The sequence below is a fragment of the Vulpes lagopus genome, chromosome 6, assembly GCF_018345385.1.
Source record: "Vulpes lagopus strain Blue_001 chromosome 6, ASM1834538v1, whole genome shotgun sequence".
In the NCBI taxonomy this organism is placed as follows: Eukaryota; Metazoa; Chordata; class Mammalia; order Carnivora; family Canidae; genus Vulpes; species Vulpes lagopus.
In genome coordinates, this window is record NC_054829.1 from 87,604,584 (window position 1) to 87,629,414 (window position 24,831).

A 24,831-nucleotide genomic window follows, 5' to 3' on the forward strand; every position below is an offset into this window, starting at 1 on the left:
GGAGGAGAGTATATAACTAAGGGACAGCTCACAGGATTTTTTTTTGGAGTGATGGAACTGTCCCATATCTTCTGTGTGACATGTCCTTACATTCATAGACATGTACATAATAAAAGATCAGTTTTACTGTACAGTAAATTAAAAAATTTGTTTTTGAAAAACAGACTCTGGTTTGAGTGTCTTGACTCAGAATGACAATTCCTCTTGTGGAGATAACTCTTATTGCGGGGGATCACTTTAAATGTGAGTTGTATTATAAAGTTGAGACTCCACTAAGCATAGCCTAGACTCCCCCTCCCCCAAATGTTTAGATGAGAATAATTAAGAAAGTAGTTGGAATATGGCTTAGGACAATACAGATACAGAAGCAAGCAATGGAGAGAGAGCGTAGTCATGTTGTGGGAAGACAGCAGACTCCAGGAGGAGAGTCAGGCACTAGGAAGTACTCTTTTTGGGATCTGCAGGAGAATTTGGATTTGGATTATATTCTATTTTGAGTGGTTTGCTGAGATAGTGTTTACTTCCATCATCCCAGATTTTCAGGAAAAGTCAGCTGTACCTCTCAGGCTGGGTTGATAGTACTGAGGGAACACTGCCAGGGGAGAGCAGAATGTAGCAGAAAGAGGTAGCATGTGCACTAGGGTGAGTTCAAGGGGAACAGGAACCAGGGTTGGGTGAATGGGAGCACTTACTTAGAATTCACAGGATTAAAAAAAACAAAAGAATTCACAGGATGGCAGGGCAAAATTTCTCACAGGATGGCCCTTTGTTTTCTACTATTAAAGAAAAATGTAATCTTAGAGTAGATAATTTGGGGAACCTAAGAAAGGAGATATTTTAGTAATGAGAATTTATTGGCTTTTATCATAACAACTGCTGTCATTAATTTATTATAGTTTTATTAAAAGTTTAGTGGCAACTATTGATCACTAATTTTGTATATTCTGTATACTTTCCACCTAACTGCAAACTATTGAATATATTTCTCACCTGAACAATGAGGAAAAAGAGTCCATTTCCCATTTTCCTTTTTTTTGAAAAAATTTAAAAAATTTTTTAATTTATTTATTTATGATAGTCACAGAGAGAGAGAGAGAGAGAGGCAGAGACACAGGCAGAGGGAGAAGCAGGCTCCATGCACCGGGAGCCCGATGTGGGATTCGATCCTGGGTCTCCAGGATCGCGCCCTGGGCCAAAGGCAGGCGCTAAACCGCTGCGCCACCCAGGGATCCCCCTATTTCCCATTTTCCATTTCCCATTTCCCATATCTTCATTGTTACTTTTACCAGTTTAATATCTATCTAATCTTTTTCCATGACAGAAAATATTACAGCCTAGTGGGTATAATGGACTCTGAAGTCAGGAGGACTTGGAATCCAGTTCTAGCTGGAATCTAGAGCTTCACTCATTAGCTGTGAATCTTGGCCAAATTACATGTTTTCTGACCTGGGACTTATTATAACCCTGCCTCACAGAGTTGTTGCCGGATTAAGGAAGTGTTGGCATCATGCGTCTATCCCCTAGGCTCATATCATCCTTGGCTGTGACCACCCTTTGATGGTTTAATGCCCAATTCACCAATAACTTGAAAATACATTAAAAATTATGATGGGCTCAAAAACCAAGTAGAAATAATCATAATATTATAAGTCCAGTTGAACTGCTGACTTGTTCTTTTTTTTTTTTTTTTTACTGCTGACTTGTTCTAAGCAACACTCCACATTTGTCACTGTTCTGCCCTATTACCTTCGTTCACTCAGTCAAGAACATTGCTAAAGACTGTTAAAGACTTTAAAGGGTTGCTATGAGAGGATCAGAGAGAAAATATACTTTTAGCCTCAAAAAATGCCAAATAGTTTTTCAGTGTGTTTAATTATTTTAATGTGTGGGTTGAAGTTCTGTCATGATCTGCAAAATATAGCATAAAGTCTTGACAAAATGAACCAGAGAGATTGCATGTGAAAATGTGCACTGTAGCCTGAATGCTCCCAACTGGAGCAAGGGAGTGTTCAGTGAGAGGTGTGAATGAAGCATTCATTCCCATGTTGGCCTGACCTAGGGAGTGAATTCTAGAAGAGGGATTATAATTTCACTGTAACAGATCCTCAGTCTGAATCAGATGAGCTTAGTTTTCTGGATAGAAGATATAAAATACGTTGGACTTTGTATACATAGGACAGTCACTGATTTGATTCTTCACAAATTTTTGTATTACTTATTGAATGTTGCCTTTGGGGCTGTAGCTTTTGTTTTGGCAGTGGTGGTTTGACGTCTGTTTTGATGGCTAATATGGATAGGAGTTGGTTTGTCTTGGGTTTGGCCAGGTTGGGAGTAAATGGTAGTTGGAATCTAGACATGCCCTTTTGAGGCTGTTCAGCTGTGATAAACAAGAGGAATGCTACTGATGGGTTTTGAGGCAAGAAAATAGTGGCCGATCAGGTAGAGAGTGTCCTGTCAGACAGTGGAGAAACTTATTAATGTCACGTTAGGCTGAATGCTAACATCCGCACAAGAAAGGCTAATAGTTGGCATAGGAAGTCAGGTATTAGGGGCTAGACCTCAGTCATGGCTGAGGTGTCAGGCCAGGTACCCAGGCCCAGGAGGACATAAAGCTGCCCAAATCCTGGAACTGTGGTAAAGGTGGTTATTTGGGCAGAGGAATAGAGTCCGAATTAACCGAGGTACTTTGGTAAGAGTTTGTTATCTTATTCCAAAATAAAGAGTGTACTGTTCGTAGTGCATTAGGGAAAGCTGAGTTGGGATATAGGGTCTAATAATGAATAGAGGTTAAAGAAGTTGGGCAATGGGAGCTACAGGAGTTAAAGCATCTTTCAGGAGATTTCGCGGATGTGAGCGTATTTTCAGTTGCTTAATTTTTAAAAAAGCTTTTGTTTCCAAGTAATATATTTACACAAATTATGTTTAGGTCAAACAGTGGCTGCCTGCCTCTCTTGTCTCCACCCTGGAGTCTTACTAGCAGAGACCATTTCTGTCAACAATTTTAGCTTTTTCTTTCTTTTAATATTTACCTTTTCTAAATGACATACTTATAATGCTATTTCTTGATTTTTCCCCCCTAGTATTGTACCTAATGTAGAGCCACTAGGGAAGATTAGCATTCCTTTATATTCCCCACCCACTCTTTCCTCTTCCTCACCTCTAGATATACTCATCCTTTCCCAAATAGTTGATTGTTTAAATCAATTGACAATTAAATTTTTGATTATGTAAATTATATTTATTTGGTTATTATGGTTCTGTGTTCAATGATTGCTGTTGTTGCCTATAAAACACTTTATGTGTTTCCTGGAGTTAATTGTGTCTTTTTGTTTGTTTTTATCTTTTGCATAGCAGTCTCTGTATTATCTGACAGAACTGTAAACTCATAACAATATAAAACTCATTAGATTATATTTAACTTTTCACCTTGAAGACATTGCTTCAATTTTCCTTCATGGGCCTACTACATAATAGCAGTTTTAGAAATGTTTTTTGCCTCTTCCTATGTAAGATTTCTGTTTCCTGAATGCTTTATCTTCCTTTCTTTTGGAGGCATTATCTTATGGTAACTTTCTGAGAGAGACAGCATTGGAAGTAAATATTTTGAGAGCCTTACATGCCTGAAAATTATTCCTTTTCCCCCTCATCTCACATTTGATTCATATTTGGTTAGGTATAGAATTGGAAGTCATTTTCCTTCAGAATTGGGTAGACATTCCTCTGTTATCTTCATATTGCTTCTGAGAAATCTGATACCATTCTGATGCTTGTTCTAGTGTATATAAAGTGCTTCCCTTTCTAGAAACTTTTAGACTTTTTTCACATTCTAAAATTTTAAGATGAAGTGCTCTGAAGTAGATCTTTGCAAATATCTTCTCTTGTTCTGTAGGTTACCTTTTAGTTTTGTTTTCCGTTTCCTTCATTATACAGAAGCTTTTTATTTTGATTAAGTCCCAATAGTTCATTTGTTTCCTCTGCCTCAGGAGATGTATCTAGTAAGAAGTTGCCCTGGCTAAGGTCAAAGAAATTGCTGCATATGTTCTCTTCTAGAATTTTGATGGTTTCCTGTCTCAAATTTAGGTCTTTAACCCATTTTGAATTTATTCTTGTGTATGATATATATAAGAAAGTGGTCCAGTTTCATTCTTTTGCATGTCACAGTTTTCCCAACACCATTTGTTGAAGAGACTGTCTTTTTTTCTATTGGATAGTCTTTCTTGCTTTGTTAAAGATAGTTGACCGTATAGTTGTGGGAATTTCTTCAATTCTGATTTCCTGTCCTGCTTTTGAAAGTTTTTTTTCCTTTAAATTTATGCTGCCGTATTTTTATTTTCTAAGATGATTTTGTTCCTCAAACGTTTGAATGGTCCTTGTCTTCTATTTCTCTAATAACTGTCTTTTTCTGCTACCAGCAAGATCTTTATCTTCAGAGTTCATTTTCTGTTTATTTTGCTCTTTTTCTTTCATGGTAGTATTTTCCTCATATGTGATAATCCTTGGCCAACCTTTTATATTTAAGAGTGTGGTTCTAAAATGTGAGCAGAGCTATGTGTGGGCAAAGCTTGTTAACTAACAGGAAGCTGGACCTTTCATTGGGGGACTCACAGATGTGGGATCTTCTCTTTTGGGCTTTTTTTTCCTCAGAGAAATCCTCCTTTTTCTTGGCTAGATGTGTATAAGGCTGTGTTCTGGAACTGTGGGAAGAAAGGTATTTTCTGGGTTAAGGCAGGCGGGTTCTGGGAAAGGAGTCTTGTTCCCAGGCAGAATTTTACTCAGTCCCACTGCTTAAGTAATATGCCTCATTCCCATTCATATTTGGGCCTCTTTTGTTCAATATCTCCAAGTAGTAAACCTTCAGGCTTCTCCCTGGAGAGAAGCACCAGTGAGATGAGGGAACATTTGTGATGTATGTGCTGCTACAGGCAAATATGCTACCCAGTGAGGCTGGGATCTAAATTGATAGCTTTAAGAAATGTATACAATTTATAATCTCTATGAATATATAGATTTCATGGTCCTAGGTGTATAATTCTGTGTATGAAAATTTTGTGTGATTCCTGTTTCGAGGCTGTACATTTTCCTCCTTGGTTTGGTCTCTTTCAGAGCAAATTGGAGCTTTGGCAGACCAGCACATTGTCCATGTGGCATGTGGCGAGTCACATAGTTTGGCCCTCAGTGACCGGGGTCAGCTGTTTTCTTGGGGTGCTGGGAGTGATGGTCAACTAGGACTCATGACTACTGAGGATTCGGTGGCAGTGCCCAGGTAAGAATGTCACAGACAGGAATCAGAGTTTTCAGATGTCAGTTTTATAAATACTATTTCCTGCTGTTGCTTTGTTAGACTCTGTGTTGGTTCTGCCTTTTTTTTTTTTTTTTTTTTTTTGGGCCACACTAGTGTGCCTTATACTTTATAGCACTTGTCACAAAAATTGTAATTATTTATAGAAGTGTCTGTCTCCAGGTAAAAACTGTGAGGTGTTCAGGAATTGCACTTTATTCTAGTAACCTAGTTGTTAGCATAGTGTTTGACATTCAATAAATGTTTGAATAAAAAAAGCATATTTTCCCTTGCTGGACTTATTATCCTTTCACTTAAAATTATAAGCCTAAATCAGTTACTCATTTAAAAACTCTAAAGTAGAATCAAAAGGTTGACCCGTTACTCTAATAATAGCCATTTATAAGCATTATTTTAAATATGGTTTAAAAGAAGGTTTTTAAATTTATTTATTTTTATTTTTTCTTTTTTTAAAGATTTTATTTATTTATTCATGAGAGACACAGAGAGAGAGAGAGGCAGAGACATAGGCAGGAGGAGAAGCAGGCTCCATACAGGGAGCCCGACATGGGACTTGATCCCGGGTCTCCAGGATCACGCCCTGGGCTGAACGTGGCGCTAAACCGCTAAGCCATCCAGGCTGCCCTAAAATAAGTTTTTTGTTTTTTTTTAACACAGAAATACCAATACAGTGGTTTTGAGTCTTTTAAATATTTACTTAATTTCTGACTCTTAGATAATTTAATGAAGTATCTAACAGATGCTTCACCCACTAAACATCAAAAATAATGAAGTTACTTTGAAGTGGACTTCTTAGGGTGGAGTCTCAGTTTGTAGAGGATTCTTGGTGATCAAGGAGGCCCCTAGTTTATTTCCTTCACTTAATTCTTGTTCTTTTATAATTATAAACATATAACATATAAATTGTTATATACATATAACATAAACCTTGTACTGTCATAGTTGTCATAGTCTCTATAACTGTTTATTTAATGACTGTTTGTCATACAATACTGGGAACTTTTGATGACATGAGACCTGGATTATTCATTTTGTATCACCATTGTTAAGAATGTCCAGAACATTTATTGCTTATTTATTGTTTAAATAATAAATTTAAACCTCTCCTCCCCGTCCAATTATTGTCCCCTTTAAAGGACGAAATACTCTTCTTCCTCTTCCTTTTTTTGCTCTTCTTAGATTTTTGTCACTTTAATCAAAAGCTGTTTTAAGGAAAAGAGGAACATGGAAGTATAAGAGTGATCTGAATTATTTCCTGATTTAGAACAAGTAGTATCTTGGATTCATTTTTCAAAAAATTAGTTGAATTTTTGGGAAGAAAAAAAGGGTGCTATATATGTTTTAATGAAATTATGTAAATATTAAGGACAAGATTTATAACATAAATGATAAAAATATTTCAGTTGAACAGAGAGTTCATTTTAATGAAAGGGTGCTATATATGTTTTAATGAAATTATGTAAATATTAAGGACAAGATTTATAACATAAATGATAAAAATATTTCAGTTGAACAGAGTTCATTTCAAAAAACAAAGTAATTTGTGTTATAGTAATTTAATTTTCATTATTATGTCTAGATTATGGATGATTTCTGAGGCTTTGGTTTGTGTATGATTTTATAACTTAATTGAAGTAAATTTCTTAATTCATACCTTTGTATTGTGGAAATTAACATAGCTTTGAAGTCAAACAGCTCTCACATTCTAATACTGGTTCTATTATTAATTAGGTAAGTGGCTTTGGGCAAATTGTTTAACTTATCTAAACCTTCATTTCTTATCTTAAAAGTGGAGTTATGTATTATGTATCTTTACGAAGTTATTGGGAGGAGATAAGGAGATGCATGGGTAAAACACATTGTTTGTTATACCTTTGTATATATATATCTCCTCTCCACTTCAAGGCTGTAATTTTCCTATTGTTTTTTTGACCTGCTTTCTTTCTGTAACTGATGAAGGTTGTAGCAAAGGTAATGGCTGACTCATAAAGAGAGAATTGTGGGGAATTTGAGTAGAAACTGGCCAGGAAAAAAAGGGCTGTTACTGCATAAAATTTCTGAAACATTGGTCCCCTAGGCAGTAATGCATTTTCCAATTTAAAAAAATAGTGAGGTTCTACAAACTATTGATACATGTAACAACTTGGATCAGTGTCCAGGGAATTATTCTGAGATGGAAAAAAAAAAAGCAGCCAACTCCAAAAGAGTACCTACTATATGATTTGATTTATATAACATTCTTGAAATGACAGAATTTTAGAAATGGAGCATAGATTAGTGGTTGTGAGGGGCTAGGGATAGGGGGAGGGCAATCATGGTTGAATCCTTATGGTATTGCAGCTGTTCAGTATCTTGACTGTGGTGGTAGATACATGAACCTACACAGGTGATAAAATTAATACACAGAATTGAGTACAGATAAAACTGGGGAAGTACAAATAAAATTTGTAAATTGTATTAATGTTAGTATCCTGGTTATAATTTTTACTATAGTTTCACAAAATGTCACCACTGGGGGAAACTGGACAAAGTATGCAAAGGCTATTTTGTATTATTTCTTACAAGTGCATGTGAATTTGTAGTTACCTCAATAAAAAACAGTTGTACTCTTTTTGGTACATATGCATATTGGGACTCTGTTTTATAAGCTTTGCGTATCTGAGAAAATAAAACATTCACAAAAGCAGTATCTACTTGTCACCCTAAATAATCTCTTTCTCCGCCAGTGGGCATCTATCTTCTAAGATGCTCCTCTCCTGAGAGTGTGTCCATCTGACTGCTTTGTTCCCATGGCATGGACTTAATGAAGAGGATCGGGGCAACTTGCAAGCTGTTGTAATAGAGAGCAGGAGATATTCCCAGGTGCCCAGTTCTGTGGGGCAGCACCAAGCACATTGTGTGGATTTTTTTTCATTCATTTTTTACTACAGCTATGTGAAATAAGTACTGTTCTTGTCTCTGTCTTTCATATGAGCAAGCAGAGGAGTAAGATTTGAAAAGTACTCCTATGATCTTCGTCTTTCCCATTCTAGGGAATTTGGGTTTTGTCCTTTAAAAAACAAATTGTGGTAAAAAAATTTGTGGTAAAGTACACCTCACATAAAATTTTGCATCTTAACCATTTTTAAGCATATAGTTTAGTAGTGTTAAGTGCATTACCATAGTTCTGTAAACAATCTCCAAAAATTACAAAAATTTATCTTGCAAAAATTAAAGTCTGTACCCGTTAAATAACAACTCCCCATTTCTCCTCTCCCAGCCACTGGTAAGCAGCATCAGACTTGATGTGTATGAATTTGACTATTCTGGATATCTCTCTTAAGTGCATTCATAAAGTGATTTGCCTTTTTGCTACTGGGGAGAGGCAGAGACCTAGGCAGAGGGAGAAGCAGGCTCCATGCAGGAAGCCTGATGTGGGACTTGATCCCAGGACTCTAGGATCATGCCCTGAACCAAAGGCAGGCCCTGAGCCTCTGAGCCATCCAGGCATCCCTTCCATTTGTCTGTTGATGGACACTTGCATTGCTTCTACCTTTTGGCTATTGTGAATAATGGTGTTCTGAATGTGGGTGTACAGATATTTCTTTGGGATCGTGCCTTCAATTCTTATAGATCTATACCCAGAAGTAGGATTGCTGGATCATGGCATTACCCTCATTTTGAGAGCCATATAGAAGGCAGCCACATTCCTAGGGATCTCTCTTCTATAGCTTATTCTGTTTGTTCTTCAGTTGGAGATGACAGGTGGAATTAACAGAGTGTGGCAGTGGGTTTAAGTGCAGAAGTGTTTTTTTAATTTTTTTTTTAAACAATAACCGCATAAGAGGTAGGAAGGTAGGAAGTTAGTGGAAGACCTAATAGAATTATATCATGTAAGATTATGTATTTGATTTTTAAAAAGTCTTTTAGGAAAGATGTTGTTTATTACAACTGTTGGGAATATTTCTGATTACTGTTTGTGAATACCTTCTTAAGAAGAAAGCCTTTTCTGTTTTAGGTTAATACAAAAGCTGAACCAGCAGACGATATTACAAGTTTCCTGTGGCAACTGGCATTGCTTGGCTCTTGCAGCTGGTAATGTAGCATTGAAATATATGCTAATGTTATGTTAATTTGGGAACTATTTCTCTTTGCCTTGTATGTGATATTATCTAACTGGACACCTTTAACTAACTGGTTAGCGTCTACGCACTCCTGTTGGACAGTGGCGTTTCTTGGACAGCCTTTGTGTAGCTCATACATTCCTTGAGCTGTGGATGATGAAGAAGGTGGTCATCATTGCTCCCTCAGGAGAGAATGAGTAGGAGGAAGAACTGCTCTTAAACATATGGAAGATTGTTTTTTCTTAGCTATAGTCACTCAAGCTCCCAAATAAAGGAAAAAAAAAAAAGGAGTCAGGGAAACCAAAGCCAGCAAATCCATATTAGATTTGCTATCCATATTAGAATAAATTTGAAGGGAAGTCTGTACCAACATGTCATGCTTGATGCTCTGTGGGATAGTCCAGGTTGAATCTAGACCTCATGAGCCCTGGGTTTCATGAACTTGGTGTGGTTAGAAATAGTTCAGCTCTTCTAGTGGATCTAAGCCTGGAATTTGGCCCATTCAAAACTGATTTTTTTTAAGATTTTATTTTATTTATTCATGAGAGAGGGACACAGAGGGAGGCAGTGATATAGGCAGAAGGAGAACTCCTCTCATGGAGCCCAATGCAGGACTGGATTCCAGGACCGTGGGATCACCTCCTGAGCAGAAGGCAGATGCTCATCTGCTGAGCCACCCAGGCGTTCTTCAAAACTGAATTGTCTTAAACATTTCATTTTTTCTTACCTTTGTATAAATATTAATAGCCTTTGAAGGGCAATAAGACTCAGTTTCTCTGTTCTAAGGACAAGTGAGTGTTTTGGTTTTGGCAGTCTTAATGGCATGGAGTATCTCTGTCCCTTGCTCTCAGGAGGTTTTGGTATGTTGAATCAGAGCAACTAACAGATAATTCTACTGGATGACTCTGTTGTTCTAATGAGGTTCTTTTTGTGAATGGAACTTGTATCATGTCTGGTAATACCAGTTATCCTGTTTTTATTTCAGATGGTCAGTTCTTCACATGGGGAAAGAACAGCCATGGACAGCTGGGTCTGGGAAAGGAATACCCCTCCCAAGCCAGCCCGCAGAGGGTGAGGTCCCTGGAGGGCATCCCCCTGGCTCAGGTGGCTGCAGGAGGAGCCCACAGCTTTGCCCTGTCTCTCTCAGGAGCAGTTTTTGGCTGGGGGATGAATAATGCAGGGCAGCTAGGGCTCAGTGATGAAGAAGGTAAGCAGACTCTTTATACGTACCTCTTTAGCTTCAAAAGCATGTTCATTTGTTTAACACATGCTTCTTGAGAATCTATGTGCTGGCCCCATGTTAGGTTGTAAGGGTGCAGTAGTGAACAAAACAGATAATACTGTTGGCTTAGTGGAGATTGCATGCTAGTGGGCGGAAATATAGTATGTCAGATGGTTTGAGAGGAGAGTTTCCTATTTTATATAAGGTTTCCAGAGAGGGCCTTTTGATAAGACATTTGAGTGGAGCCCTGTAGGAGATCAGGTTAGAAAAAGAGGACATGTAGCTATCTGGGCCAAGAATGTTTCAGTCAAAGGGAACAGGGTGTATAGAGTCTCGAATGTGGAAAGCTTGGCGGTGTATTCAAGAGTGGGATGAGAGAGGGTGAGAGTAGCAGAGCTGGAGGTCAGAGAGGTAATATAGGCCTGATGATGTAGGGGCATGTAAGGCAAAAGTAAGATGGTGGCTTCCCTCAGTGAAAGGGGAAAGCACTGAATGTTTTGAGGAGAAGAGTGATCTAATTTAACTTAGCACAGCTAGCTGTGCTAGCTGAAGGGAGGCTGGAAGACCAGTTTGGAGGCAGTGAGAATAAAGTGGGATTTGAATATACTTTGACAGTGGGACTAATTCGTTGGTTTTAGTCAATGTTGGGTAATGGTTGAAAAAGAGGAAAAGTGGAAGGATAAAGTTGCCATTTATGGAATGTGGGAAACTGTGGGGGTGTGTGGGGGTGTGGAGAGTGGACAGAGTTGGGGAGTGTGGGGAAACAATGAGATAGGTTTTGGATGTATTAAAAATGAGATGTCTGTTAGACATTCAAATGGATGTGCAGGCAGGAAGCTGAGTCTGAGTCAGGAATCCAAGGGGACCCAAAATTCATGCTAAGAGAGTTGTGTATGTTTCATCTCAAAGATAAATGCTAGTGACATTCCGATTTTTCTCTTATTTAAGATCGAGAGTCTCCCTGCCACGTGAAACTCTTACGAACGCAAAAAGTTGTCTATATTAGTTGTGGAGAAGAACATACAGCGGTACTCACAAAAGTAAGGGACTCAGTGTTTTGGTTTGTTCTGTGATGCTTTGGTGTTGGAGATGGCATAGAAGATTATTATTGCTTATTTTTGATAGTATCTTTTAGAGTAGTGGTGGTTTAAATATATAAATATTCAATATAGATAACCTTAAAATATAGTATATAGCAACATTCTGTGTTCCTTTAAAACAAATGTATGAAAAATACAGAACAATGTATTTAATGTTTTAAAATTTTCAGCCTAATTTTTCTAAAACTGTCATGTAGGGAATGAAAATGTATTTTTATGTTGAACAAATACTGTTATAGATTTGCTTTAATAAAATTCCTTAGCATTTGTTCACATATGGCTATTTAAAAAGTAGCTAACTTGCCAAGGAGCTTGTGGAGCATTTAATTTATTATATCTGAATGACTGTGCAAAATCGTCTCACTTCACCTGTCTCTGTTCCTCCTTATTTTGTTTTGCTTCCTAGTATATCATTGTACTTCTAAACAATTTTCAAAATTTACAGATGACACATGTTCCCTTGAGTAGTATTGTCTTTATTTCATAAAGATGTAGTCTTAATTTCCTTAAAATATTTATTTATTTATGAGAGAGAGAGAGAGGGAGAGGGAGAAAGCATGAGAGAGCACAAGAGGGAGAGGGAAAAGCAGATTCCCCACTGAGCAGGGAGCCTGATATGGCTCCATCCCAGGACCCTGGGATCATGACCTGAGCCAATGACAGACACTTATGTAACTGAGCCACTCAGGTGCCCCTTAATTTCCTTTTTAAATTATTTTTCTATTTAATGAACAATCTAAAGAAGTCATTTTGGTGAAGGATCAAGTGAGTGTAGTGTTCTTATACAGACTTTTATGATATGAATCTTGTGTACAGAGGCTTTTAGAGGAGAGTACTCAAACTTAGAGATAAAATGCAGTTGTGTGATGTTTGTCCCTTTTTAGAGTGGAGGTGTGTTTACCTTTGGTGCGGGTTCTTGTGGGCAACTTGGCCATGATTCCATGAATGATGAGGTTAATCCAAGAAGAGTTCTGGAGCTGATGGGCAGTGAAGTAACGCAGATTGCTTGTGGCAGGTGAGTGCTTAGAAGACCTTCCAACTGTCTATTAAGACCTAGAAATGAATCTTGTTTTTGTAGTGACAGAGCATGTAGTTAAACCTAACACTGGCATTTTTTAAAAAAGATTTTTACTTATTTGAGAGAGAACATGAGCCAAGGGGGAGGGGCAGAGGGAGAAGCAGATTCCCCACTGGCCAAGGAACCTGACCTGGGGCTCCATCCCAGGACCCTGGGATCATGGCCTGAGCTGAAGGCAGACACTTAATTGACTGAGCCACCCAGGTGTCCCTCCAACCACCAGCATTTTAAGAGATCTTAACTGTATACACAGCTATAGTGAAAGTTTGGAGCAAGTCCAACCTAGGCAGAGTGCGGCAAGGATGGGTTTTAGATGAGTAGAGCAAGATAGGGACATTAGGCTTCTTTTGGGATAAAGATTAGCAGAATGGGAAGAAGACATGAAGAAAGGAAAGTGAGAGAGCCTCAAAGAACTTCTTGGAAATTTTGCCCAGTCTACCCTGCTTCTTCCTTGTCATCTCAGAGGCCTAATGCAGCAGGCCATTCAGCCTTTTCCAAGTCTTGCCATCCTCGTCATTGCCTAGTGTCTCAGAGAAGGATGATATTACGGAGAGCTTACCACTGCAAAAACAGTTACAAGTGTAAATGTGCGGTGGTATTTCTGGGGGGCATCCATAGGGATTGCTGTGCTCACATGTGGGGGTTAAAAGACAGTCTGAGTGCATATCCCTATCAGTAGAAACTATGCTGATAAGTTGATTTACTTTTCCCTAGACAACACACCCTAGCCTTCGTGCCTTCTTCTGGACTCATCTATGCATTTGGTTGTGGAGCGAAAGGTCAATTAGGAACGGGACACACTTGTAATGTTAAGTGCCCATCCCCTGTGAAAGGCTACTGGGCCGCTCATAGTGGCCAGCTTTCTGCCAGACCTGGTAAGAGTGATTTTCCTTGGAATATAATGGTATTTTAAGTGACAAAAGAATGACTTATAGAGCACATACCTATTTTTTACCTTGGAGTCTTATGGAGGAAATGAGTATGAGATCTTTTCTTTTAACATTGATCAATATTTATTTGAGTAGTTACTATGTATGAGGCTCTATAATTGAGATCCTGGAGATCTCAACTGAGATGAAGCAAAAAATGTTACTTTGGCGCTAAGGACCTTGCTAGTGGTGTATAAATTTTGTTTATTATTACTGCTGATAATGAAAGTTAATGTTTATTGAATGCTTAACCAAGCTCCATTACTTATGCTAAGCACTGAAAACAACCTGAAGAATTAGTGGTTATTATTTCTATGTTGGAGATGAGGAAATTGAGTCTTAAGGAGGTTAAGTAACTTGCCCAACATCTCATAGATTCTGGGGGCAGGAATTAAACCCAGATCTGCCTCCTTCTAAAGCCTGTGCTCTTAATGCTTTTCCCTTTGCTTTTGCTATTCTGGTCATAACATAACATGATTTCTATTTATACCTTTTTTTTTCCCTCTTAAGAGTAGTTAAATAGCACAGTGTCTGTTTTGTTGGAAATCAGAATAAGGCAATCACTCATATGAATGACTTGGAATAATAAATCCAGAGGTTAACAAGAAGCTAGGGAGTCATTAAAAAGAAGTGTGATTTAATAATAACCTTGATTTTGAAGACTATAAAGTGACTTAATGGCTTGATTAGGATTTTTAAAAAATTAAAAAAAATTTTTTTAAATTATTTATTTATTTATTTAGGATTTTTTTTAAAACAATAACTACCAGAAGTTTCCTACTGGATTATAAGAAACTTAAGTGCAGGGACTCTTTTCCTCTTTGTAAATCTGGCATACAGCACAAGGCCTGGCATGGACTTCTCAGTCAATAAAGATTTATGGAATGAATATATGAACATCTAAAAATGTAGTGGAACTTGAAGTATAAAATAAATAAGATTTGGTTTTGATGATGTTCCCAAAAGTGAAAGAATGACTAGGTGTCCTCTTCTCTGTTATTTGTGAATTTCTTTCATGCCAAGGCATTGTAGACCTGGCAGGAATGCATGTATTTAAGAAATAAAGCAACTTAATAAACTCAAGTGTTGTATAGGTTAATTTGAATTCACAATTTTTGAAGTTTAATTAGAACCTAACTTAATGTGATCATAAATTTGCATTTGGATGTTTGCCAAAATGATTTTATAATGTAAGTAGGTAAATTTCAATTCATTATGTAAATGATATGGTTTTAGGACCCTTCATGGTAATTTGGGAGCACAGAGGAAGGCATCAAGGAATGTTCTGGCTAGAGGAAGTTTGAACTGTGTCTTAAAGGATGATTTGGAGTTAGCCAGGTCGAGGACTGTGAGGGAGTGGGCAGTGGTGAGTAGCACAGAATCACATGATGCCAGGAGCACCATTGCAGCTGTGCTCTAGAAGGCACCATCATGGAAAGGACAGCGCGCATCTGGGGTGGTGGAAGGAAAAGATATAGGGAATATTTTGGTATATTAGGAATGAAAGCAGTGTGGTGGTACTGGAGGGTCACCGTGAATATGGTGTGATGGGGGATAATGCAGGGAGTAGGAAATGGAGGTCCTTATATGACAAGCTTCATCCTGGAGGGGCTAAAGAACATGACACTCAGATGTTGAATTATTTCTTGGGCATGTTACTGTTGATTTTAGTGACTTTTAGATTTCACATCAGTGGCTTAAAAGATTAGAGTGAAAATTGGAAACAACATCAGGATTAGCTTGCAGTTGGGGAGGGGGTGGGATAGAGTTGGAGTGAGGATACCATTTTTTACATTTATTTTTAATTGAGATAGGGGTAGTTTGGGGCAGAGAGCCAGGAGAGATTTCTCTCTGACATAAATGAATAGGAGACCATTCTGAAGCATAGTTTGGAGTATTAGAAAAGGGGAATCAAGGAAAAAGTTTTATTTCTGAAAAATATGCTGTTGAAAATTTTTTTTGACAGATCGCTTTAAATATCATATTGTTAAGCAGATCTTCTCTGGAGGAGACCAAACTTTTGTACTTTGCTCCAAATATGAGGTAAAAAAATTTTCGACTATTATTTTGGGGGTGGAATAATGGTGAACCAATATTTGATAAATAATTACATTAGAGCAATTTTACTCTTTGTTGCTACCAATTTTATCTTATTAAGGTAAGCCTTGATGTCCTCTCCATTTTGCAACCTTGAAGTGCCAATAATTTTCTTGGTATTTTAATCATAGAGTTCTAATTTATAATTTAAAAATTATTTATGTCTACATTTGTTCCAAAAGATATTTAAAAAGGCCTAGGGAATTTGTACGTACTTTGGCATTTTTTGACTTTCCATTTCTTCCCCATTAGGTAGCAACAAATGCTAGGTATTTGAGAAATTAGTGGGTTTGAATATATGCTAAATATAAAAGAGATAACATAATATTCAGATATCATTTGTTATTTATCATCTGCTCATAGCACCACACTAACATTTCACATCGTCTCCTACATCACTGTAGTGGGTAAGTCAAGGAAGAATGACATTCCAGTATCTTTCAGGGTTGAAAGTAGAGGAGAATATGGTCCAGGTATCTGTGGCAGGACTATAATTCATTCCCCTCCTCCTGGACAAGGGGAATCATTCTGAAACCTGGGACACAGATTTGTTTTATGCCCTCCACTCCCTTCCTTGCTATTGTGCTTTCTCCTCCTCTTCCTCGCCCACCTACTTTTATTCTACAAGAATGGAGGGAGGACTAGCCATATATGGTGCACTGATCCTTACCCTGTTGTGGAGGCGCAGGGAAGAGCTGTTCATGATGACGGAGGAATCAGAATTGGTTGGGAAGAAAATAGGAAGTGTGGAGACAAGGGGACCCCTTGAGTCCTGGAAATTCTCCCCATTCATCCGTTACTTTGCTGTCTTTAAGTACACGATGTTCTTGCCTCCCAGGCAGTATAATTCTGTGATTTGGTAGAAGAGATTGTGCCGGAGCCCGAGGCTGCAGGTTGGATGGTGGAAACTGACAACTAGATATTTTCCAGGTCAGGAGCCTGGAGAAGGTTCTGTTTAGTGCTGCCATCTGGGGTGATTTGAAACTGCTGCTTTAGACCTATTTTAGGCCCGACTTAGTGCTTCACAGAGAAATCTTAAGGAATGCTGAGATTATTTTTTGTGTCTTCAAAATGCCAATGAAATGAAATATGAAGAGCACCGAATCTCTGCAGGGTGGTAACTTATGGTCCATGAGTAGAGTTTGAAGTATTTGTTTCCCTACTTGAAATTGACTTGAGTAATATCCAATTTTAATTTTCCTGTGAAAGTCACCATAAAACTCAGTATTATTACTTTTAGAAATACGGTATCTGATCTAAGTAGTTGGATTTAAAACTTATTGTAATTAGCACTGTTGGGACTGGAAAACAAATATTGATGAAAAGGATATAAAATAATGTAATTCTAGAGAAATAGGGCAGGTTAAGGGTTAAACAGCTGGTAAGAGTAGTATGCATTAAAACTGTAAGATAACAAAAAATAAACTAAAAATAGACTATCACTAGGAAGATACTGCTCTTTTTAAACGAAGGCTGTGCATTTTTACTTATGCTGTTAAGCATAAATACTTGTTTAGATACAGAGACTGATGAAATAATGTGTTTCCCCTGTCACCATAACACTCAAAGAATCACTTAAAGACCTAAGAGAAAGCATCTGTGTATTGACAGGCTCCATTTTTATAAATGCAACTCATTCAACTAATGCCAGGTCTGAGGTAATAGCAGAGAGAGCAGGAGTTCTGTATAGATATTGTTTTGCCACTTTGCATCCCATGTCTTGGCAATTCAGTGAGTGCAAACCATAGCCCCTCCTTTTGCTTTCATGTTGTTGTTCGCTAGATAGGATTGAAGAGGGAATGTGGTTGGGATATTAGATGTGCTTATGTGTGTCTGCCTGCAAGCCTGCTAGGTGACAATTCTCTTTTTTCCAACAGTTATTCTCAATTTGGGCTGCCCATTGAAATCACCGAGGAACTTTAAAAACAATAAGAATAACAACACTGGTGTCTTTAGATTCTGATTTCATTGGCCTGGAGTGTGACTTAGCTATCAAGATTTTGTAAGCTCTGGTGATCCAAAGTTGAGAAACACTGACCCTAGATGAAATTTTTTTTTGGCCTGTGTATAATTAGAAGGTAGAGAAAATTGATAACCTTTTCTTGAGTCTTTAAGTGATTGAGATTTTACTTCATTCAAGTCACCTATAGTTTTTTGGACATGCAATGAAGAATGAAAAAATAGTTCCATGTTTATATTTTATTGTAAGTATGTGCTGGAGTTTCTGTTCAGCTACCCCTGTAAATGGGGAAAGTAATTAAAATGTAGATAACAGTGGTGTTAGGACCAAGGTGAAGAGGCAGTCCTGCTTGTGTGTGCTCAAGTGTCCATTTTGTCTTGTGATTTTTCTCTGTGTCATTCAAGATGATTTTTGTTCTCTGATAGATGTCTGTGGCCATTTTAGTAAAGTAATGATCAAGACAAAAAAGATAAAAAATGTTGGCAAACATCTCTGATTTGTTAAATGCCCTTCTCCTTTCCCCTTATTATGATACCTTAACTCACAACTATGGGAAAGTGACCAAGAAAATTTACTTTGGAAGTTGTGTTTTCATGTGTAGGTACAAAGAAGAAAAAAAGAATCATCTTATGAATTGATGCATGAATGGTTTAATATAACTTTTTTCCCTCTTTTCTCGTGGCAGGTATAGAGGGTATAAAGCACTTTCAGCTTTCCTTAGTTTTAGATCAAGAACAGGATTTGGGGAATTTCAGTTGAATAAGATAAATTTTAGAAAGTAAAAGTGCTTATTTTTGTTAGAGCTCACTGAATAAAGGATATATAATGCTGTGCAGCATTGGGAATTTTCAAGACCATTATTGACATGTCCTTTCTGCCATCTTTCTTATAAATGTATAATTATATACCTTCAATAAGAAATTAAGAGGCATTAAGTTTTCATAGATTGTTTGCACTATACATTATAACTAAACTTTTTAATAATATACTTTGTCAGAGTTGAGGGAACAGTTAAGGCAAACGAATGCTTTAAAAGCCTTGATGTTACAGTGCTTCAAAGCAGAGGGGAAAGAAATGTGGAGAAGCCATGTTGGGGTTGTTTCTCTGGTGAACAGTCTCTGAGACAGATTTATGTTGAGAAAGTTTTTCAGGGTAGCGTGCTCTAGAAAGGCTTTTATAGGGATGAAGGAGGCAGGATTGGGCAGAAGGGAAGCTGCAGGTCAGTGTAACAGGCTTCAACCAGTCTCCTTGAGAGCTCTGAAGTTGGTCTGGCCCTTCAGCCACTCCTGAGTGGCGACAAGGGGGCCAGGCCTTTGTACTAACCTTGCCTGCCCCTTGAGCGCCCCGCCCCGCCCCCCCATGTTGATGGAGTGAACCAATAGCCAGGGGAATTCTCAGAGAGCAGCCCAGCTAGGAGCTTTTAGGAGCTGACACTCTCAGCAGCTGAGACAGTGAAGAAGGGGATGTGGGCAGTGCACCCCAGCTCCTGTGAAACCCAAATGGAGAATATGTCAACAGAAAGAGAAAAGATCCATCCTACATAATTTCTCTGTTTTACTATTCTATTTAATCCTCCAGAATTCTTCCCCTGCTGTTGACTTCAGGACGATGAACCAAGCACATTATACCAGTTTAATAAATGATGAGACCATAGCAGTTTGGAGACAAAAACTCTCAGAACACAACAATGCAAATACAATGAAGTATGTGGCCCCTTGTTTTCATTTTGTTTTTTCCAGAGAATATTGGAATGTTCCAGCTTAGTAATTTTCCTTACTTTCGTTTTGAGGTTGTGAATATACATTGAGTTTTATATTTTAGGGAATCTTTTTTCTTTTTTTTGCACATATTTCTTGAGAATTTGGTGTCCTTAGTCTCAGATAACATAATAGGTGGCTCCCCCCAATCTCTCAGATTGTGTGCCTTAAACTTACCTTGTTCAGATCTTAAAAATCCTGACTGATGAAGGTGTGAGTTGGCCTTTCTGCTAAAAAAACTCAGTGTTATGGTTGTTTAACCCAAGAGTTATTTCATATGCATATGCATATTGCAAAGCAACCCAAAAGTAAGACAGCTGTTATCTTACCTATTCTTGAATAAATTCTGGCATTTTCACATTCAAAATGATTAGTTGATATGGTATTTTAATGTCAGATTGAGGAAGTAAAAGTAAAAAAGATTGAGATCTTTTATCAAGTTTATTTTAAAGGATAATTTTGTCCTGCACGTTTTAATACGTTCTCATTGACTTTCCTTAGTATTTCCATTTTTCTACAGAATCTAATATTTGGGAACGAATGAATCATACTATGTGTACTCAGTGGTATACACTGAAATGTGCATAATACGTTTTGCTTTACGACATAGATTATAGTATGGCAAATGACCAGGGCTGTAAACTTTGGGGTGCACCAGGGGCTCATTGGGAATGACCTCAAGCAGCTCATGGAGGTCCTCAGAGTTTCCCTAACTTTAGGTGGCTCTGACGGGGAATTCAGCCTGGAAGGATGTAGGGGTAAGGGAAGGGAACTAGACTCACTGTGGGAGGTGTAGGGTGGCTTCCCCTCTGCTGGGGCCTTGACAGTTACTCATTCTTAGTTTTCTTATTTATAAAATGAGGGGATGGAAGAAATGATCTCTAGAGAACTTGCTTGAGCCAGATTCTGTCATTACCAGAAGTTACTGCAGCCCCCTCCTTAACCATGTTTTTGATGTATTTCTTCCCTTTTCCATATCCTAACTGAAAGGGTTTAGGACTTTTCACATGCATTTGCTTTCTAGCTGTTTCCCCAGAACCTCTGCTATCTAGGTGATAGGAATAAACACTTGTTTCACTTATTTTCAGTTTCTTTCTCAGATAGGAAACACAATAGAAGGAAATGGCTGTTCATTTATTATTTTGCAAAGACAATTTTTGTGTTTGGGAGATAACAGCTCAGCTTTTCTTTTGTGGTTATATTTTATATTTGGAGATGAATTGGGGAGTATCTTAGATGGTTGATGGTAGAAAAATATTCAAGATCATTATCAGGTGCCAGAGCTATTCTTTCAGTAGCTTTGGTACTTTTAACATGACTTATGGAAAACTTAAGTACTCATCCATTTTGAGATACAGTGTTTTTCCATAGCAAACGTATGTTTTCCAAGGCTTTATCTGGGTAAGAAAGAGCTGCTATTAATGAAATCCTGGAACAGATGACTAACCTGTTGTTGAGGCTTGAATAACCATTTATTGGTAATTATTAATGGTTTGCCTACCTTTTTCTTTCTGAGCAGTGGTGTTGTTCAGATATTATCTTCTGCAGCCTGTTGGAATGGAAGTTTTCTTGAAAAAAAGTAAGTGATTTATAATCTTAAAAAAATACCCATATGTGATTACAAATACTCAGCAAAGGCCGTGAAAGACTTCTGTTCTCTTTGATGGTGGTTGGCTTTAATTCAGTGGCTAAGCTAATGATTTGTGCAAAAATTGGAATACCTAATAATGATGAATGAGAGGATGTCAGGAATGGCAATGCTGATTGATGCCTGGTTGGCCAAGAAGCAGATTAGCAGAGAGACTATCACAGAAGGAGTTGATGTAATAATCAATAGAAATATTTCTTAGGGTATTCTGAAATGTTACCCCCAACATGTATACTGCATTTGTTCTTAAATTCTTAATTCTCTAAGTAATCTCCTCAGTTTCATTGATTTGCTTTCTCATAGGTTTTTCTTTTCTCAAAAAGAGCGAGCTTAGGGGGATATTCCAAGGAAGCTTCAGGAGTTTCTTGGACTCAGATCTAGGCCAGCTCACCAAGAAATTACATTTGGGCTGAATTTCTAGCTAGTAAATAGTGTTTCTTTGCCTGGCCTTATCTTTTCTGTAAATGTCCCCCTCGGGTATCTATCTCAAGCAGCACAAAGCTCTTGTCATGAGTTTTGATCTTTGGTGATCCCAAGTCATGACCGTTTCTCATCCGTTTTTGCCAGTGACTAGGTGGATGAAATCCCAAGAAGATTGAGAATTCAATTCTGTGTGTGAATCTCATTCCCTCCCCCACCAGAAAATTTTGTCCCTAACTGGGTTGCAAGAGGTCACTTCAGAAACTCTCTTCAGTTACAGCTAGAGATTGCCAAGTCATTTACTTGTATCATTAGGGGAGCAGAAATGAGCTCATCCAGTTTATTTCATATTTAATATTTAGCCTTTCCCTTCAGGGAAAAGTGTTCTGGATTGTGCTAACATTGGTCTTTTAGAACAGTGTTTTTCAACCAACCTGACTTATCTTCTGAGAGGACATTTGGCAATGTCTGATGATATTTTTTGATTATTACAATGGGGGAAGGTATACTACTGGCACCTAGTGGATAAAGACCAAGGATGCTGCTAAGCACTTCACTACCCTATCCACCCAACAAAGAATCATTTGGCTCCAAAAGGCAATAGCACCAAAGCTGAGAAACCTTGTTCTAGAAGGATAGCTTTTGTGAAGGTTGGGAATGGCCCTTGGCCAGATTTGTTAGGTTATTCATCCTTAGTATCATGAATTCCATTGAGATGTGGGTAAAGCCTTTTTTTTTTTTTTTTTTTTTGACTGACCAACTGTGCTACTTCAGGACTCCTGCTTATGTAGCTTATGCAAAATTGCAAAATGCCTCACAGGAAACCAATTAAAGTGAAGACCACTTTTACAAAGCATAAATACATTTAGATAAAATATTTTGTTTTTTCTTAACAGCATGGCAGAAAATACCTCTAAGCATATAGAAGGTTTCATAAGGGACACTAGAATTAATTTGTGTGTTTGGGGTAGATTTATTTTTATAGTAACAACAACAAAAGACCCAACAAACAAAGCCCAATCATCTCTTTATTTGACTATTTAGGTTTTAATACATACAATTATGATTTTTTTCAATGTTAGAAACTCTACTTATGTTTTTACAAATTATAACATTGCTGTCAGATGGTGTTAAAACTATTTGAATATGTCCATTATTCATAAACAGAAGCCTGTTTTGCAGATAGTTCTTTTGTAATTAATAGATACAGTAATGTTCAAGAGTGGAAACGTAGAAGAGACATTCTCTAAGTCTCTAAAAGGCTAAAATTTTAAGGTTAGAAAAAATGATTAGTTGCTAGGAGGTTAAAAACAGTAGCAGTGAAATTAGTCTCTGAGTGTATGTAATTGTATCCCTTGTGTAAACTAAGGGAGACATTAACTTTGTCTTTGTTGTAGTTCTGATTTTTAAAAAATACTTGATTAAGAAAAGCTTTTTAACAAGGAGGTTTGTTCTACCTGCCATTTGTTGATGAGTGGGCCAGTTTACACCAGGAATGTTTTTTGCACCTTGGTACAGCATTTACATCTAGTTCAGTGCATCCCAATTACAGAAAAAGGCAAAAATACAAGAGTAAATCAGGGAACTAACACTCTGCTTCTAAATTTCAGGATAGCCTCAAAGTGAAATGATGATTGTTGCTTGTACTTTGAATTGAGGGAAAAAACACTTGAAAATTTTAAGATCATCTTGTAAAAAGGGTTCCAGAGCTTGATTCTGTTGGGCTTTTTTGAAGTGTGGCATTTTTATGCAGCTTGTCTACCAGGTCAAATTTAAATCCAATCAGTATGGACAGATTATTTTGTTTCCCTTTTCTAATTTCTATTAGAGTGTTTGCTTTGTTTTTCTTTTATTACACATTTTAAAATTTTTTGTTTAGAATTGATGAACATTTTAAAACAAGTCCCAAAATCCCTGGGATTGACCTGAACTCAACGAGAGTGTTATTTGAGAAGTTAATGAACTCTCAGCACTCAGTGATTCTAGAGCAGGTAAGTTCTTTACAGAGTATATTTTTAAAATGCATTTTTGTGCGCAGTAATACAGCTTTCAACAGAAACAAAAGAGTAAGATAAAAAGGCAAAAATCTTGTATAAATCTTAACTCTGAAATACTCACTTTGAGAATTTGACCTACCTTTAACTTTCTTCTTAGCTTAAATCTTTCCAAGGAAATATGCTTCTAGAGCAAGGTCTGCATGCATGGGGATCTTTCGCCTTTCATTCCACTGATGTATCTCCTGAGCACCTCCAGTGTCTGCTCATGATTGGTTCTCAGTGTATACTGAGTGAATGGCAGTTGAGAGTCTATCAAAGAACTTGTGAATTTAGAGATAAGGTAACTAGATCTTATGCATGTTAGAATTTCTCAGTATTCTTTTCTCTCATACAGATCTTGAACAGCTTTGAAAGTTGCCTGATTCCTCAGTTGTCGAGTTCACCACCAGATGTTGAAGCCATGAGAATCTATTTAATACTACCCGAATTCCCTCTGCTCCAGGATTCCAAGTATTATATAACGTTGACTATTCCCCTGGCTATGGCCATTCTGCGGCTGGATACAAACCCTAGCAAAGTACTAGGTGAATTTGCGAAACTCAATACCAGTGGTTTTGGACTTTTATTTTATTGGTGTGACCACTGGCTCTCAGTGGACTGAGATCCAAGAATCTGTTGCCATTTTCATATGCTTAACATTCAAATCTTTACCTTTCTTTGTTGCTGTCTTCTAACTCACTATATTTGCAATATGAGCAAATAGAACCATTATTTAGGTTATTTGAAAGGATTCACTCCAGACTAATCTTGATTTTTAAATATTCACAAGGTTAGATTATCCAACTTTATTTTTTCACCTCCTACGTTTGCTAGTAGTTAATAGTGCCTCAAAATGTAGTGTCCATCTGTTGCTCTTTCTCCTATACCTAATTTAGGGGGTGGGAGTGAAATGAACAGTTTGGTGTGATGCGCAGGTCTCCAAAAGAGGAGAGGAAGAAAATTACCTAGAGGAGACTTACCAAATGTTTGTTCTGTTTTTCTTTTTTAGGACAGTTGAGTCCACACTGATTTTTGCAGGCCACGGACACTTTGCTGAGATAAGAACCTTTCGTTCCTCAGTGAATTGGAGAGTGTCTCTCATGGGAGTAGCGCCTGAGATGTTTTTATTAATCAAGTGCAGAAAATCTGTCACCTGGCTTTTTCCAATTTTTTTCCCCTGGT

At 37.6% G+C, this 24,831-nt stretch overlaps 1 protein-coding gene across 8 annotated transcripts in view; it reads left to right on the forward strand.

Moving 5' to 3' along the window:
* The window catches only part of HERC3 (HECT and RLD domain containing E3 ubiquitin protein ligase 3), a 114,486-nt gene that overhangs the window by 46,325 nt on the left and 43,330 nt on the right, over nt 1-24,831 (forward strand). For all 8 annotated transcript variants that reach the window (XM_041757949.1, XM_041757955.1, XM_041757956.1 and 5 more), the window contains 11 exons: nt 5,104-5,263; nt 9,297-9,373; nt 10,388-10,609; nt 11,573-11,664; nt 12,609-12,739; nt 13,517-13,677; nt 15,698-15,774; nt 19,367-19,491; nt 21,065-21,124; nt 23,493-23,604; nt 24,005-24,194. In XM_041757949.1, coding sequence (XP_041613883.1) covers nt 5,104-5,263; nt 9,297-9,373; nt 10,388-10,609; nt 11,573-11,664; nt 12,609-12,739; nt 13,517-13,677; nt 15,698-15,774; nt 19,367-19,491; nt 21,065-21,124; nt 23,493-23,604; nt 24,005-24,194 — 1,407 coding nt within the window. The remainder of the gene's footprint in view (nt 1-5,103; nt 5,264-9,296; nt 9,374-10,387; nt 10,610-11,572; nt 11,665-12,608; nt 12,740-13,516; nt 13,678-15,697; nt 15,775-19,366; nt 19,492-21,064; nt 21,125-23,492; nt 23,605-24,004; nt 24,195-24,831) is intronic.